Here is an 18,812-nt window from a genome sequence, read left to right as displayed (position 1 = left end):
GGCCTCCCCACTTCTTTGTCTCTTGTCCTTCTGAGGAAGTTCTGCCTTGCCTAGATTTTCCATGAAACCTTGATAGTAGGGGCACTTACAGAAGGCAACTCCCGATAACTCTAAGGCTAATCCAACCAAGTGATTAGAGAACTCATCACTCTTCCTCCTCCACTGTTTCCCCAAGGAAAGGATGCAATTTGAAAATCCAAGAGGATTCTCCTCACAGAGGAAGAGCTGAAGCAGTGCCAATAAAGATTCCAATGTCAAACGCCAATTACACAGAGTTTGCAAGTGATTTGAAACATGGCTTTGTGAGGAGCCACTGTCTGTGAATCAAAAGGCCCCACAACTATGCTCCAATTTTTTTTTAAAGCTGGGGGGATTCCTTTTAAGTAGATCGGGTTTTCGCTATTTTAGGCACCAGAACTTTGTTATTAAACATCAGTGATAATCTTTTACATTACAGAAAAACAGATCAAAGCTTTTGCTTGGTGTAGATCAGAAAGTCTAGGTACAGCAAGGAATAAGAACAGTCATTGTCACAGCCTTGAAATGTCTTATTGAGGAACAAAGTTTTGTAAAACTTCAAGGAAAGAAGTTTTTAACCCAACAGAAATGTGTAGGTATATTCAGCAAAAGACAGGAACTAGAATATTCACAGCAGCATTATTCAAAATAGCCCACAATGGAAATTATCCAGATGCCCATACCATGGTATACTCATACAAAGGAATACTATACAGCAATGAAAATAAATGAACTACAACTACATGCAACAACATGAATGGATCATGAAATATAATTTAGATATATAAATCTAGATATAGAAAAGGCACATACTATATGATTCCAAAACAGGCCAATGTAATCTATGCTGTCAGAGGTCAGGATGATGGCTACCCTTGGGAAGGCAGGATCAGAAGGGAACATTGGCAGGATTTCTAGAGGGCTGAAAATGTTCTGTATCTTGTCCCAGGTACTAGTTTTAAATCTGTGTTCAGTTTGCAAAAATTCATTGAGGCTGTACACACATGATTTGTGCACATTTGTTATTTGCATTATAATTAGGTTTTAAGCGTGTCACAAATCAATCTATATCACTTATATATGAAGAGAGAGAGAAAGGGAGAGAGGCAGAATGAATTCTTTTGGTAGCAACATTTCTCTAGAAACTGGAACTCTGCTAACAAGTTTTTATTTCCATTTGCTTACTCAAGGAAAGCTGTTACATGGCTTCCGGTCACACATAGGAATTCTGTATCTCTCAAAAAAGAAAACTCTGCAGTTTAGTACATCCTTTATTCAGAGAAGGAACATCAAATACTTTGGAGTAACTTTGTCATCTGCGCATTTTCAGGAAAACTGGTCCTTTTTGCTCCCAGCACTGTACCTCTGTGTTAGTCATGGTTGGCTAACTGCTGTAACAAACATCCCCTAAATCTCACAATAAAAGTTTACTTGTTCCTCACATGAAATCAAATCAAGTGTTGGCAGATAGCCTTTCATGTGGTGATTCAGGAACCCAGGCTCTTTCCATCTGGTGGCTCTACCATCCCTTAGGGCCTCGGAATCATCTGTTGAACCCTCTCCATGCAGCCAGCAGAGTGGGGAAGAAACAAACTACAGAAACAAACTACAGAGGGTTGCTTAGGAGCTTTTATATGGCCTTCCTACAATTGGAGCAATTATTACTTCCACATTCCATTGGATAGAACTCTGTCACAAGGTTGCAACTAACTGCAAGGGAGGCTGGGAAATGTAGTCTAGCCATGCACCCAGGAGCAAAAGGGAAGGAGTTGGTGAACACCTAGGCATTCTCTGCCATGCCAGATCCATAATCTCCCCTCTGCTAGCTGTTCCATGCCTGATATCTGACTACAAAGAGAAGACATGTCATTATAGGAGAGGATATCGTCATTATAGGAAAAGATACAGACAGTCTCACAAAGCAAACGCATGGGTGCTTGCATTTCTACACCACCACTTCCATGATGGCAAACATTCACATCCAGGCCTCCTCCACCCATCAGCAGAAGTACACACTCCCCAAGAATGAGAGTGTCATGGCAGCCAGATGCTAAATTGTTCTTGCAGTGCTTCACAACATGAGTTAGACGAGCCAAGTCAGAAAATGGGCAGCATTCTTCTCTTCCCATTTCACCATGGATCCAGCTGACCAAAACGTTTACACTGGTTCAGAAGTCACAGGGCTGGGTTTTATCCATTTTTATACCTACATCCTTTACCCAAGCCTCTTGATAATAATAATGATAAAACAACAACAAAAGTAGTACTATCAATGGCTTACATGTATTAGCCCATAGTATGTATACTGTGTATATGCCATACACTGCTGGCACTGTCCATGGATTAATCACTTAATCTACACAACTCTATAAAATGAGTACCAATAGTATCTCCATTTCAAGAATATGCAAACTGAGGTAAGAATTTGTCCAAGGTCACACAGCTGGTAAGTGGTGGAACTCAGAGAATCAAAGACTGAGATATACTCTTAACTAGAAAGTTCATTCAGGTTAGGAACACAAGCATGTGATCATGACAAAACTCCAGTCCCTCAGAGAGCAAATCTTGAACCTAAGATTTAAAAATGCAAAGCTTGATCCAACCAGGCTGGCCGGGCCATAGAGAAGCACACAAAGCAACTTGGAAAGACAGCAAAGCATAAATTGATAATTAAAAGAGGGTGTGTGTCTGTCTGTTTGTTTGTTTTAATTTTCCTTCCCACTTAACAGCCACTAAAACCTTTGAATTGACAAATCAATCAAGAAAACCCAGAAGGGCTTCAATTTTACATTTACAAGCCAATATTCTTAACAGCCTGCTCCACTCATTGTCTTGACTGAAATTTATTTGTAATTGAACCCCATTTCTCATTATCGTCTTCTACCCTATAACCAGCCTGAGATTCGCTGGTATTAGGATATGGGGCAAAGGGTTAAAATAAAGCCACACAAGAGGCAAGCTTACGCAATATATTTTTCTTCATGCAATTGGATTAGTTTTAATTAGCAAAGGCTAAAAGTTTGCCAGATGAGTACTGGGTGACATCTGATACCTGAGCAGGGTTCCAACATCTCTTTTCTCATACCAAAGGCATTTAACACAAGTGATACTGTTTGAAAATCTTCCAGGGAACCCTTCCCAATGTCTCTTCTAGGTTTTCCCACTTCTCCCCCACATTGCCCCAAACTTTGAAGCCTCCGTCTCTCCTGTTTATGCAGCAGAAAGCCCTATGACTTCTCACATGGAAAAGGATTTCTGTGGTATTTATTCCTACTGCACTTCATGATGCACTTCTTGAAGTTAATCTCTAGAATCAAACTCTCAATAAACATGCGCCATCTTGTAAATGAATCACTTCAGGGGTGGGGAGGGGGTAGGCTGAGGTAGCAGAACTCTGACACAAAATTTAAAAGGAAAATAAAGCTTTCCTCGCATTATTAAAATATAAATACAGGCTCAAGGAACAGAGTCCAGATGTAGACTGGAGAGAAACATAAATATTGATGTTATATTCTAATGAACATTAGATCTCATGGGCTGTCATTTGTCCTCACAGCTACTACCTCTTCCTTCCCTTAGATTTCTAGTAGGAAAAATCAAGAGTAACTGAACTCTAGAATAGGGCTTCTTATTTCACACATCTGAATGCACTTAGATAGGACAGTCATAAATCCAATTCTAAGCAATTTTGTCCTCCATCCAGGCTTCAAGCATCAGCATGAGCTGAAAACACAGTTTGCAAATCAGTATTTCCTGCTACTTAGAAATGTGCCAGAGAGTATCAAGGTCTTTTTTTTTTTCATGTTTTTTAAAAATGTTATTTTAGCTTTATCGTAGAAAAGGCTCCTACTGGCCAGGTGCGGTGGCTCACGCCTGTAATCCCAGCACTTTGGGAGGCCGAGGCGGGCAGATCACTTGAGGTCAGGAGTTCGAGACCAGCCTGGCCAACATGGCAAAACCCCATCTCTACTAAAACTACAAAAATGAGCTGGGCATGGTGGCAGGCACCCGTAATTTCAGCTACTTGGGAGGCTGACACAGGAGAATTGCTTGAACCCCGTGGGTGGAGGTTGCAGTGAGCTGAGATTGCACCACTGTACTCCAGCCTGGATGACAGGGCGAGACTCTGTCTCAAAAAATAAATAAATAAATAAATAAATAAATAAGAAAATAAAAGGCTCCTACTTCTAAGTTACCCCTGGCACCTCTGAGGCTAGATTTTTATCCTTGTCAAAAACCTGATTCTCCCTAAAATCCAGCACGATGATGTCATAAACAGCCCAACACCATCAGACCAAAAGTGAGGAAACTCCACTGTTTCAATTTGTCTTGGATATCTTATAAATGGAATCACTAATTCTTAGTCTTGGTCGAAAGCCCAGAAGCCCCCCATGAAATTATCTTCTTCTGTGCCCATAGGGGATAGTGCTAGGCTATCAGAGTTCAAATACTGCTTTCCTACCTGAAAGTAGTATTACCTGCCTGGTGTGAGGAGAATGTTCTCTATCTTAATAGGGGTGTGTGTTATGCAGGTGGATACAGCTGTTAAAACTCATCAAGATCTGTACATTTCACTGCATGTAAATTATATCTTGATTTTTTAAAAAGAGTATTAGGACACTTTTTAAATTTTTCCAAGACAGCAGATTAATCAACAAGACCGTAGGAGAAGTGCCTACTTCCTCAACATTCAATGGTTTTGCAAAAGTCTGGAGCAAGTCTGGCAGAGTGAGAGCGGAGAGGAGGGCTTTCTTGTTCTTTTCAATGTTGTACCCTTCTGTATGAGTTGCATGCCTAGCCCCAGACATGAAACAACCATCAACAGCTCTACTTCTCAATACTTTTACCAGACCACCACTGTCTCTCACCAGGATTACTGCAAAAGCCTCCTACTTGGTCTCCTGGCTTCTACCCCTCTTGCCTCTCCCGCAGTCTCTTCTTGCCACAATACCCAAAGTGATCCTTTTAAACTCTAAATCAATCATGTCTCTCCTGGGCTTAAAAGCCTTCAATGACTACCCACTCCACTCGGAGCAAAAGGCAAAGTCCTCACAATGGCCTACTAGACCCTAGGCGATCCGCCCCACTGCCATTTCTCCTTGCTGGCCTCTTATCCTCCTACTCTCCTCCTTGCTAACTCCTCATCCACCACCCTGGCCTCCTTGCCATCCCCGGATCACACCAGGCATGCTCTCACCTCAGGGCCTTTGCACTAGCTCTGTTTCTCTCCACTGGAACACTCTTCCTCCAGCAGTCTATGTAATTTACCCTTACCTCTTTCCAATCTTTGCTCAAATGCCACTTCCTCAATGAGGCCCACCTGACCACCCCATTTAAAATAGTAACCCCGCCCCAAATCTCTGGATCACCTTCACCTTGCTCTAGTTTCTTTTTGCCCACAGCACTTACTACCTCCTAACATGTTTTGTAATTTCGTCAAATGTATTGTGTTTATTATTTAGGATTTGTCTCTCTCCATTGAAACATAAGGTCCTGGTAACTTTTTGTTTACTGATGAAACTCAAGGGCCTAGAATAGTGACTGCTGTGTAATAAATGAATGAATCTGGATAATAAGATTATTGGTCAATTTTTTCTCTACTTTTCTGCATAACAAAAAGAAGCCACAACAACAACAACAACAAAAGAACCTTAATAGACATCTTTGACCATGCAGAGACACACAGCATTGCTTGGTCAGCTGTATACTTTACCCTGACCCAGCACTTCACAGATTCAGGCACAGGTTTTCACCTACTTGAAAGAAATTAACACATACCTCCTACTCTGATCCAATTATAGTATCAATAAAATAGCCAATAATAGCCAATAATTATCAGAGGCTAACCATGTGCAAAGCACAGTTCTCAGTGCCTGCACACCTTGACTTTCTTAGTTTTGTCAACAACCTGATGCAATCAATACTGCTTTTATCTCCATTCCATAGCAGATGAAGAAAAGAAAATTCAATAAATTGTCCATAGTCATACAGCTTTGAAGGAGTGGAGCTGGGATTTGAACCCATGTAGTCCAGCTTCAGAGTCTACTCTCTTAACCACATACTCTCTTACTTCTCAACAATTAGTTAAACCAGACACTTGCCAATGTTACTCAAACTGAGCCTCAGCAAATGCCAAAAGGTCATGAATTTCAACCTTTCCTTAAGGAACAGAGAACAAGGACATCCATGTACCTTAAAAGAAAGGAAGGGAAAAGCATTCTGACACTCTAGAGTCAGAGAAATGAACTCTAAGACCCATAGAGTCCCCTTGTAGTCCAACGTTACAGTTATTCTGTGACCAACATGCCAAAGCAGATTTCCCCCAAATAAACTCCTTATCCATTATATATAAGAAAATTAAAATGGCCCCTCTGATTGCTGGAATTGAGTCCAGTTTGAGCCAGATTAACCTCATTTCCCTTTTGAGTAGGGTAATTACACCGGGAGATCACAAGAATGCTACAGACATATGGTATCTTGATTTCAGCAAACCACTTAACAGTTGCTCGTGATGATAGATATTGTGAGTAAGGTGGAGAAATGTGATTTGAACAGGAAGGTAGGGGAGTGCACCTGTGGCTGCTGCAACAATGATACCCAAAGAATGTTGATTAATAGATCTCAACTTGGAGAAACATTGCTAGTACTGCCTGCCAGTGGGCTCTGGCCTTGAATCCGTCTGAACAATAATTTTATCGAAGATGTGGGTGACAGCATAGAATCTTGTTCATGGTGTATGCAGAGAGCAAAATACTGTGAGCAGTAGCTGACACATTGAATCAAGATTTTAAACCATCACCACTGATTGGAAATGAAAGAGCAAAGCAAGCAAGATTCAGTTTAACAGAGACAATGGGAGACTCTTGTGAAATTTAAGTTCAAAACACCAACTGCACACATGGAATAAAGAAAACCTCATGTTAAAAACTGCCACTATAAAGGAAGGGAGTTTGCTGGGCCATAAGAGCATTTTTACACCAACAGTGTCATGCAATGGTTAAAACAAGGACCACATTAGGGACATTCTTTTTTTTTTTTTTTTTTTGAGACAGAGTTTTGCTCTTGCTGCCCAGGCTGGCGTGCAATGGTGCAATCTCGGCTCACTGCAACCTCCGCCTCCTGGGTTCAAAGCGATTCTCCTGTCTCAGCCTCCCAAGTAGCCGGGATTACAGGCGCATGCCACCACGCCCAGCTAATTTTTGTATTTTTTAGTAGAGATGGGTTTTCACCATGTTGGTCAGGCTGGTCTTGAACTCCTGACCTCAAGTGATCCACCTGCTTCAGCCTCCCAAAGTGCTGGGATTAGAGGCATGAGCCACTACGCCTGGCCTGGGACATTCTTATAAAGACAGGAATGGGTCCATTTGTGCCCTGCGCCTGTGGTAGAGGACAACCAGAGTGGGAATGGCCTGGAAACTTGGCATTAGGAAGCCTGGTTGAAGGAATTGAAGTTGTTTTACCTGGGATGAAGAAAGCTTAGACGGTGCCATAACAGTAACCTCCAGACCCTTAAAAGATGTTCTAGAAAAGCAGTTATAGGTAGATTCCGTATGACATGAGACACCAGAACAAAGATGAAAAGGCTTGCATTACAAAAAGACAGATTCACTCTCAATGTAGATAAGGACTGTTTGAGAATGGGAGCTATCCAGCAATACAATTGGGGCAGGGGTGGCCACTTCCCACTCCCTGGAGTCTCAGAGGGCATGGAAACCAGATGAGCTGCCATTTGGGACATCTTAAAAAAGATTCCCACTCTGGGTGAGAAGTTTGATTCTGTGGGTACTAAGGTCTTTCCCAACTCTATGATTCCAAGATTCTAGGACTCTTGTTAAATTAACTTTATTCTTGGTTAATTTCACTTTGAAGGATGTAGGCACAGATATCTTTAGATCCAGCAATTACACTTTTAAGAAACCATTCTTAAAAATTCATACATATAAGCAAATATATATATGGAAACTGTTTGTATGAGATTTGTTTATAATAACTAAAACCAAGAAAATGCTACCATATGGGTAAAAGGTGGTTAAATGCTTTGAGCATGTTTGTGCAGGGGAATATTATGTAGTGTTTTTAAAAACTGAGGAGCAATCTCATGATTTGAGATGTCACATGTCTGTCACCAATTAAGCTTAGAACACATAAAAAATGAAAACAAAATAAAAAATAATAATTTAAAAATTTTTTCTGGATATAGTCTTACTCTGCCACCCAGGTTGGTATGCAGTGGCATGATCTTGGCTTACTGAAACCTCCACCTCCTTGATTTAAGCGACCCTCCCATCTCAGACTCCTGAGTAGCTGGGACTACGGGCACATACCATCATGCCCGGCCAATTTTTGTATTTTTTGTAGAGATGGGGTTTCACCATGTTGCCCAGTCTAGTCTCGAACTCCTGGGTTCAAGCAATCCTCCCACCTTGGCCTCCCAGAATTAAGCAATTTTTTAGCACATGAATGCCCAGGTCCTCAGATTACTCATTCAATACAGCCAAACCTCATGTACATTAATGGATTGAGAGATGTCAGAAACAAAACTTGACCATACCTGTTTTAGTCATTCACAAAAATAAAGTAGACAGTTTCCCTGCCTTCTGGGCTTAGTCTGGTGGGTGGGCTCTCCAAAACTTTGTTTCAACAAATTTCAACCCCAGAATGAGATCCTTACATTCAGGAACCATTCCTACCTCATTATTTTTATTTCCACTTATTATTAAGATAGGATTCATGAAGAATTCTTGATGCAAGAAAAACGTTCAGGAATTTTTGTGATTGTTTGTTCCAGTCTTACTCCTCCTATGATTTTTTAATAGAATGTCCCTCAAAATCTTGTGCCCCACAATTTTTAATAAAGCAAAAAGAAATTAAGCTGAACTATCAAATAAAATTCCAACTATATTTAAAATTGTCCTTGACCCTAAAATTTCAAAATGTCATACAAAATCAGTGAATCTTCAAGACTCTGGGACTAACATGGGACAATAGGAGAGATTTTTATATGTCATTGCCTTTTAAAAGTAATGCCCATTAAAACTAGACTAGAAGTGCTGAGACTGAAGACGTTTCTGAGAGTTTATGTGGACTTTACACTGTCCTGATGGCATTGTGTAGAAAAGGCCTCCACACACAGGAAGAAAGAAATCTTTATCATTATCATCTTAGTAATATCAGTCCAACAGAATCTCAAGGATTTCTTAGATAAAGTAATTCAGGAGTTTTGATTTAAAAGCCCAATCCAGTATAACAAGAAAAGTCTAGAAAGAAATGTGATGCTGTTACTGGTTATGAGGAAATTACAACCATGAATTATTAAACCCTTGAAAGATTGTGTTCTTCTCAGCTCTTCTGTGATGGGTTTCAAAGCAGCTTTCAATGAAGCTGTTAGGATCTCATAATGCCTCACAGAAGCTCACTGAGCAGGGCCAGGAGGAAAAGAAACTTAACCACAATTACAGAAACATCCAAGAGAACACACTAACCAAACTGTGAAGGTTTTTTACGAGTGGTAGACTGAACAGAAAGGGAAGGAAAAGCAGGACCATCCTTCCAAAACCAGAATGAGCCCATGATCAGTGTTGCCACACCAACCCAAAATGATCAATTCACCCAATGTATTACCTCCTGGTTCCTTTCAGAGGTTAGCAGTTTCTGTGTCTGCTCTGGCTGAAAATTATCCTTCTCAAATAGGTAGTTTGGATCTCCTGGGGCTGTCACTTATGCATTCCAAAGGGCAATAAACAACACTCTCAAAGGCTTGTCAATAGAACATGGAGAAATTTAGGGGGTATGTCTTCATTATCATAGATTTGAGTTCCTTTTGTTACCCTTCTCACTGCTGAAGCACTGAAGCTCTCCCATGCCAAGACAGGGATTCAAACTGTGCATCCACTAATGGTAGTAACAGCTATTTCCAGACCCACTGATATAGTTTGGCTCTGTATCCCCACCCATATCTCATGTTGAATTATAATCCCCAATGTAGGAGGAGGGACATGGTGGGAGGTGACTGGATCATGGGGGCAGATTCCCCACTTGCTGTTCTAGTGATAGTGAGTGAGTTCTCTTGAGAGCTGGTTGTTTAAACGTGTGTAGCACTTCCCCCTTCACTCTTGCTCTCTCTCCTGCCACCATGTGAAGATGTGCTTGCTTTCCCTTTTCCTTTCGCCATGATTGTAAGTTTCCTTAGGCCTTCCTGGCCATGGCTCCTGTACAGCCTGCAAAACTGTGAGTCAATTAAACCTCTTTTCTTTATAAATTACCCAGTCTCAGGTAGTTTTTTTATAGCAGTGAGAGAACAGACTAATACACACACTATAGAGTGTTCTGGGAGGGGCTGGGGGTGTGGCTAATATAATAATCCTGGGCTAAATAGTTTAAGGAAAAAGAGTGAGAAACTTCATCTCTACCATACCCCCAGCCCTAGGTCTTTGCCTTCACAGTTTAAAGATTAAATAGATTGTCTTGGTTGCAATTCCCCCATAAGTAGACCCTATGACTGCAAGTACAGGTTTGAGTGCAAGTAGTTTATGTGGGAGGTGACTCCAGAAACACCCATAGGTGAGTGAAGAAGTGAGATGGAGTAAGGAAGACAGCAAAGATAGGATGTGTCGTCAAATAAGTCATCACTGTGGGTAACTGGAGCTCAGTCCTACTTGAGAATTCTGAGAAATGGTGGAGAAAATGCTGCAGAGTTCTCCTATCCAAGGAGTAATGGCACTGGTGCATTCATCCACCAACTCCCTGTCCATATTTGGTTGAGTGCTGCTTCTGAGGCATTAACCTGCTGGCACCTCTGGCCTTCCCAACAAGCAAGGCCAAGCATGGTCCATAAGCCAGTACAAAACAAAAGTTCCAGGCAGAGTTACAGGAGTTTGCAGTAAGTAGCCTTCAGCATGAGAGATGGAATATAGACAGGGCACCAACAATGTCTACTGTACAGAATGAGAAAAGCTAAGATAAAGGTTAGCACAGAGTTCTAGAAAAGTCATAGGTGGGGGAGGTAACAAAAGTGTCACTGCAGTACAATGGGGAAATGATGGTCTTTTCAATAAGTGGCAGTAGGCCAATTGTGCATCCATATTTGGGAAAAAAGTAATCTTGAGCCCTACCTCACACCATTTGCAAATATCAATTCCATATGAAACATGGATCTAAATGACAAAGGCAAAATGAAAAATTTCTAGAACTTTTGAGATATCTTCATGACCTCGAGGTTGGTGAAGAATTTAAGAACAAACAGAAGAGAACACAAAAACACACTAACCATAAAGAAAAGGATTGATAAACCGGACTATACAAAAATAAGAACTTCTGCCCTCAAAATATAACACTAAGAGATTAAAAAGACAAGCCACAGAGTAAGAGAAGGTATTGGAAATACATACAGCTGACAAATGACTCATATTCAAAATACATAAAAGACATCTGTAAGACAGTAAGAAAAGGTGCAAAGAACCTTACTGAAAAATGAGCAATTACCTGGGCGATGAAATAATTTGTATACCAAACCACCACGACACATGATTTACCTATATATCAAGCCTGCACATGTACCCCTGAACCTAAAATAAAAGTTAAAAAAGAGAGAGAAAAGAGAAATAAAAATGAGCAAACATCTCGAACAAGTAATCCACAAAGGAGAATATCTAGGTAGTTAAAAATTATATAAAATGGTGTTCAGTCTCACAAGCCATTAGAGAAATGCAAATCAAAACCAGTATGAGATTTCATTACACATCCACCAAAGTGGCTACAATTTAAACATCAATACCAATATCAGTGAGGATGTGGAGCAACCAGAACTTTCATATACTTCCAGGGTTATAAATTGGTACAACCAGTGTAGAAAACTGTTCAGCCAAACAAATCATCCCCTTTGATCCAGCAATTCCTCTTTTAGATACATACCAAATAACTGTGTATACATAAGCTCATCAAGAAGCATGTAGAAAAAATTGTTCACGCAATAGCCCCCAAATGGAAACAACCCAAATGTCCATCATCAGGAGCATGGACCAAGAAATTGTGGTATGTACACACAATGGAATTTTATTCAGCAATGAGAATGAACAATCAGCTATATATGCAATAAGATGAAAGACTCTTACATACATAATGTTAAGTGAATAATGCTAGAAAGAAGTATATATGATTTCACTTATATAAACTTCAAAAACAAGAACATCTAATTGATAAGGGTAGAAATTGGGAGAGTTGTTACTTTTGGGAAGGGGGATATTGACTGAAGGTGGCTTGAAGGGAGGGGAGGATGTTTCAGGTGGAGTAACATTTTATTTCTTGATCTGAGTGGTGTTTACATGAGCTGTTCACTTTGTGAAAATCAACCAAGACGAACACTTACGGTCTGTGCGCTTTTCTGTGGGAATGTTAAACTTTAATATAAAATTTATTTTAAAACTCAGTAACTAAATAAATCAACGGCAACCAAAATGCCAGCAACATTAAAATGTCTAAAGATGAACATCCTGGGGTCAAAGCCCATGAAGTATTTCCAAAGTCTCAGGTTTCAGTGACTGAAAAGTTGGACTCTTCAAATTGATGACCATCAGTCTCAGAAGGCTCTCAACACAGTAAGATCATCCCAATACACTTCCTTAATGCCTTCACGTTCCCTCCCTGAGACAACTTATTAACACCCTCTCTTCTCTCTTCACATTGCCAACACTCTCAGCTGATGACCTCACCCCATACTTTACAGAGAAAATAGATCCCCTTATAGAAGAATACCCCATCCCACCACCAGCAGTTCACCAGCCCACCTGCCTCCCTGTTCGTATCCTTCAGCTTCCCTCCAGGGGCCATGGATGAAATGGTGCTCTCATCTCATCCCCTCTCGGCTTCTCAATGATATCCATAATTATTCAGTTCTCTCCCCCAGGATCATCAATTCACCCTTCTCTTGGAATCTGAACATGCCTAAAATATCAATACCTTTTAAGACATTTTTCCTTGATACTGTATTCCCTTCCAGCCACTGCTTCATTTCTCCACTCCCCTTCAGAGCGAAACACCTTACAAGAGTTGTCTGTAGAGCTGGGTGCGGTGGCTCACGCCTGTAATTCCAGCACTTTGAGAGGCGTGAGGACTGCTTCAGCCCAAGAGTTCGAGACCACCCCGGGTAACATGGCGAAACCCTGTCTCTACAAAAAAAAACAAAATTAGCCTAGCGTAGTGGTGCACACCTGTAGTCCTAGCTACTTGGGGGGCCGAGATGGGAGCCTGGGGCGGTCAAGGCTGCAGTGAGTCATGATCAAGTCACTGTACCCAGTCTGGGTGATAGAGTGAAAAAAAAAAAAAAAGCTCTCTGTAGTTGCTATTTCCTCTCCACCTCTCCTATTCTTTCTCCAACACCTCTGATTTGGTGTTCATCTCCACCCCTCCAATGAAATGGCACCTCTCAAGGCCACTAATTAATTACAAGTAACCAAACTCAATAGCCTCTTCTCAGTGCTTATCTTCCTCTCAGAAGCACTTGACCAAGTTGACTTCTCCCCAGTTCTGGAAACATCTCCTGGCTTGCACCATACTACACTCTTCTGATTTTCCTTCTAGCTTTCTGGCTGTCCTTTCTCAGCCTTTCTCCTTCCCTGTGAAACTTTCAAAGTTGGACTGCCCTGGGCTAAGTCCTGGCCTCCTTTTCTTTACTAGCTTCACTGTGTCTAGCTCCAAGGCTTCACAAACTGTCTCTACGCTTAGGTCTCACATTCACATCTCCAGCCTGGACCTCTCAACTCACACATGTAATTATGTAAGACACATCAGGTATCTCAAACTTAACATGGCTCAAATATAAAACTATTGATTCCATTCCCTCCACAAGAAAATATTCACTCTCCCACTAGCCTTCACCATTTCTACAAATGGTAATACATTCTACAAGTTATTATTATTACTATTATTTTGAGATGAAGTCTCACTCTTGTTGCCCATGCTGGAGTGCAATGGCACGATCTTGGCTAACTGCAACCTCTGCCTCCCGGATCCAAGCATTTCTCCTGCCTCAGCCTCCCAAGTAGCTGGGATTATAGGCGCCTGCCACCACGCCTGCCTAATTTTTGTATTTTTAGTAGAGACGGGGTTTCACCATGTTGGCCAGGCTGGTCTCGAACTCCTGACCTCAGGCGATCTGCCCGCCTCGGCCTCCCAAAGTGCTGGGATTACAGGCGTGAGCCACCGTGCCCAGCCACAGTCTACAAGTTATTTAAGCTTTTCAAGCAAAAACAACAAACTAGGAGTCATCCTAAATTATTTTTTTTTTCCACAACCTGTACCCAATCAATTCAGTTAAGTCTTGGCAATCCTATTTCCAAAATGCATTCAGAATCTAACCACTTCTCACCGTCTCTACAGCTACCTCCCTAGTCCTAGCCACCATCACCAGTCACAGTGTCTAACTGGTTTACTAACCACCAGACTTGCTTCCAGAGTGACTCTTCCAAAGCGTACATCAGATCATGTTGCCCCTGCAAGAAGCCCCCCAGCCTGTCTCAGGGCAACAGGAAGCAGCTGTCCAAGGATGAAATAGCAAGCAGATTATGCAGGGGAATGGGGATCAGGTGACAAGGATATACAGGTGGTGTGAAGGCACTCTCAAAGGAAGAGAAAAAAGAGTAAGGTTTACTTTTAGGCTTCCTCTCCCTTTCAAACTCCCCTAGGCCTGAGCAATACTAAAGGGAGATAGATGCATAATGCAGCTGATGCCACTAGTGACCGACCCACAGCTACTTTGCCCTCCCCAGAGGACCTCTGTCAACATTCCTGTGCACATCATAGGCTTTTTGCATCTCTCTACCTGGCCCTGGGAGCATGCTGGGACTACATGTGGGGCAAGACCCAGAAGCCATGGAGTTCATGCTCCAGGTGCTACCTTCCATCTGTGGGAAAAAGAAGCTGGTGCATAAATACTCCAGCTTCTTTAATCATTAGTGGAACACATTTGAGGTGTGTGCTCAGAGGGTCGCCAGCTGGATTGAACCCCAGTTGCCCACAGGGCTAACCAGCTTACATGGTGTACTGGCTTTCCTCTTTCCTCCCTTTCCTGTCTCACTTCCCTACCCCCTCTCTGTGCTTCCAGGGAACCCTTCCCAAATAAGTTAATTGCATCGAAATCCTTGTCTCAGGCTCTGCATTCTAGGAAACCTAAACCAAGACACATAATAGTGTGTTTTTTCTCCCAAAGGTAATGCCTTTTATGACATCAAACAAGAACAATGCCATCCCAAATTTAAATGAACAAGAGAAGAGAGAGATCTGGACATAAAGTGTGGAGATAGCATTTTAGAAAATAAAATGTAAAATAATAGGAGACTTTAAATCTATCCCAGGTAGAAATCAATCCCATCTTTATTATTCATGTACAAATATGTATAGAGTATATATTCACCAACTATATGCACACACTCAAGATCCTGTCTACTAACTATTAGTTTGTACCCCAAACAGTTAAAAGGACTTGAAAGAACTCTGATACGTTCCAGGTACATAACTGCCCACTGCTGCATCTAAAGAGAGAAAGAAGTGGGCACATTCTGCTCTGGCAGTGAGTTTCATTCGCGTGAAATCTAACTTAAGGAGAGGTGTGTCACACACACACACACACACACACACACACGGGAAATGTATGCACCACTCAACAGTCTGCAAAACTTCCCTCCAGTTCTTTTGAAGTGAAATCACCACTCCCACAACCGCACTCCCCAGATACCTGCGCTGTTGAAAGTGAAGGGCCTGTCCCTGCTGTGTGGTTTGGGGTAAAAAGGAGGCAGGATTAAAGCGCTCATTTCAAGTCCCAAAAGTAAAATACGACTTGGCCCACGGCAGTCCTAATTCTTTCCAGAACTCATCCCCGGAATTGCCCTTTTAAACAACCAGTCATTAACCCAACTCCGGGTCTTTTATAGCTGCGAAAACCGATCGAGCACATCATTTATTCATTACGCTTATTACTATTGTTATTGCAGAAAAGCAGTGAATTCCCGGGATGGGGTTCAAAGGGTTTTTCGGAGGAGGAGGGGAAGAGGGAGAGAACACGCGGGCGGGCAGGGACCGCTGGGAGGCTGAGCTGGGCTGTGGGGCAGAGGTGCCCGGAAATCCCCAGGGAAGGATGCCTCCAAAGCGCCTCCGCCCCGCGCGCTCCTAGGCCACTGCGCACCGGCGCAGCTGCGGCAGCAACCTAGGAAGCTTCTTACGTAAGTCAGAGCCGCTGACATCACCTTCGCCGCGAGCGTCGCAGCCTGACTAGGCGCCAAAGGACCGTCGCGCCAACCCCTGTCTACCTCCTGGGTCGTTCCTAAATGATTCTGCCGTCGCCAGATTTGGACGATCCAGAGCCAAGGGGACCGCCCTTGGAAGGGAGATGACATAGAATGACTATTGGGAGCCCTTGGGTGTCGTAAAAGCGAAGTCAACGGACAGCAAAGATGCCCAGGGGTCTCCCAGACTTCCTTCCTCGTCGTTTCCCTGCAGCCCGAATAGCAGACTAGTTCATACCTAAGTCCACGTGCCAGTAAATTTGGGCGACAGTGCACCGGGGCGGAGGAAGATAGTCTGTGGGATCCTCTGCGGGCAGATGGCACAGAGCCATTTAGTAGGAACCCTGGGCTGTTCAGAGCAGAAAAGATGCCCAGGGGTCTCCTCCATCTCCCCGGGGCCCCTGACACTCCCACCCTCATCTCTCCCTGACCCTCCCCGCGGCCCCTCCGGGCCACAAGGGTTTTCGGCAGAAGCACTACGGAGTTCAGTCTAGGAGGCGAGCAGCGCCACGCTACGTCGCACACGAGGGCAAGGCACAAGTTCAGAGCTCGGGGCAGCACCTGAGGTCACAGCGAGTGACGAAACAGCCGCGGTGCTGCAGCAGTCTCAAAAGAACACTCACTACTCCTGGAACCCCCAACCCTGAACATGCATGGTGTGGGCTACAGGGCTCAGGGCTGGGCTTCTGGAAACCACAGGAGTTGCAACCCTCCTCCCTACCCCCCGTGAAGGACGTGAAAGGCGAGCCCCGGTGGTGAAGGACAGACCCTCTCTGCCTCCTGTGCTCCCATAAACGCTCCCTTTCTGCTCCTTCTCAGCCCACGCTGCCTGCGACTTCAGAGGTCGCCCTTTTAACTTTCCACAGTCCACGTCTGCATCACTGAATCGGGGTCCAGCCCAGCCACTCAGCCCCAGGAGGATTGGGGTGGGTCCCAGGGGATGGGAAGGGTGGGAAGGCGAGAGTAGTAAGGTGCAAGCTGCAACCGGCGCGGCGCCGCGGGGCTGGGATTGCCGCTGCTGGGGAGGGCGCGAGGGTGCGGCGCAGAAACCCATAGCCTGGCGGGCGGACGGCGCGGGTACTCACGCACTGCCTCCTGCTTAGGGTCAAGCGTGCTGAGGACGCGCTGCACGCCGCCGAGCTTGCCCTGCAGCGCCCAGACGCGGCGGTGGGTGAGCTGGATGTCGCTCTCGAGCTCCTGGAAGAGGCTGCAAGCGTGCCGGGCCACGTCCGAGAGCTGCCGGAGGACACGGGCCAGAGCGGCGTTGCTGACCGCGCATAGATCCAGCATGAGCAGCACGGCCGCCGCCGCCGCCGCCGAGGACGCCTCGCCGGCTGCGGGCGCCGCCTCCGGGATCCCCGCCGTGCTCTCCTCGCCAGCCACGGACGCCTCTCCGTGCGGCGGCTGAGTCTGGTCGGCCGGCGCGGGCAGTGGCGGCGGCGGCGGTGGCAGCCCTGAAGGTGCAGGGACCGCGCGGGCTGGCTCCTCTGGCCCTGGCGCCTCGACCTCGTCCAGGTCCCTCCGGCCCGGCGGCTGCAAGGGCGGCGGCGGCTCAGCGCTGCCTCCGCTCGCGTCCACTGCTGGGCCGGGCGCAGGGCGCCGCTGCCTGCACAGCCATTGCGGCTCCACGATCCGCTTGGCGAAAGGCATCCCGCGCAGCCAGGCGGCGACTTTCTGGTCTCCTCCAAGCGCCCCTGTGAGCTGGAGACCGGGCGCGCCCACCTGAGCAGGGAGGGGGCAGGAGTCCGGCAAAAGCGCGATCTGGCAGTCCGGATACGCAGGGGGCTTCTCTGCTCACCTTGCCTCCTCTTCCCCGCCCTCTCCCTAGCAAATCAGTCCAGCCAGTCCTCCTTTGGGTGCACCGTTCCCTGGGGAGGATGACAAGCGCTCCGCACAGAAATTTAGGGGTGCGCCTGGTCTCTTCTCACTTGCTTCCAACCAGGGTCGACTGGCTCAGCTCCATCGTTTCTGTGCTCGCCGTCGCCACCCCGGCCACTGCCGTCGCCGCCGCCTATATAAATGGGCGTGCGTGTGTCTGTGTGTGTGTGGGTGAGTGGGTGGGTGGGTGTGAGTGTGTGCGCGCGCCTCAGTTTGAAAGTACCCCGGCGCAGGCCTCTCCCCGCGCGCCCCTCGGCCGCTCCGGGGAGCGATTGCGCCCGGGATCTCTCTCCCTGGCTGGGCGGGGAGGAGGTTTCGGAAAGGCGCTCTGAAAACCCGGAGAGAGGAATCTGCCTCCAGCCCGGGCGCAGGAGGCCGCGCGGGGGTGACGGGGCGGACGCAGGGCGGGGGAGGCCGGGGCGAGGGGGGCGCAGCGCCCTGTGCGGCCGCTGGGAGTCACTGGTGGCCTCGCCGTGCTGGGCGCGTTCAGGCGCAAAGACACTTCCTCACATCCAAGGGGTTGGAATTGAGACTGTCAGCGTGGTGGGGGCGGGGAGTCCTCAAGTTGGGAGTAGGGGTGTGGGCAGTAAGCCCAGAGGGAAGAGGGTGGGGTATTGGGGATGCGGCAGATTTGGCGTGTTG

General features: G+C 45.2%; 1 protein-coding gene across 2 annotated transcripts in view; it reads right to left on the bottom strand.

Annotated features, from left to right (window-relative positions):
• The window catches only part of NHS (NHS actin remodeling regulator), a 370,534-nt gene extending 352,034 nt beyond the window's left edge, over positions 1-18,500 (bottom strand). For both annotated transcript variants that reach the window (XM_003819529.7, XM_003819530.6), the window contains exon 1: positions 17,378-18,500. In XM_003819529.7, coding sequence (XP_003819577.2) covers positions 17,378-17,942 — 565 coding nt within the window. In that variant the 5' untranslated portion in view covers positions 17,943-18,500. The remainder of the gene's footprint in view (positions 1-17,377) is intronic.
• Positions 18,501-18,812: the final 312 nt, after the last annotated feature.

The sequence above is a fragment of the Pan paniscus genome, chromosome X (assembly GCF_029289425.2).
Source record: "Pan paniscus chromosome X, NHGRI_mPanPan1-v2.0_pri, whole genome shotgun sequence".
Lineage (NCBI taxonomy): Eukaryota > Metazoa > Chordata > Mammalia > Primates > Hominidae > Pan > Pan paniscus.
The sequence above is the reverse complement of the archived record's forward strand: the minus strand, read 5'-3'. Positions and strand labels throughout refer to the sequence as shown.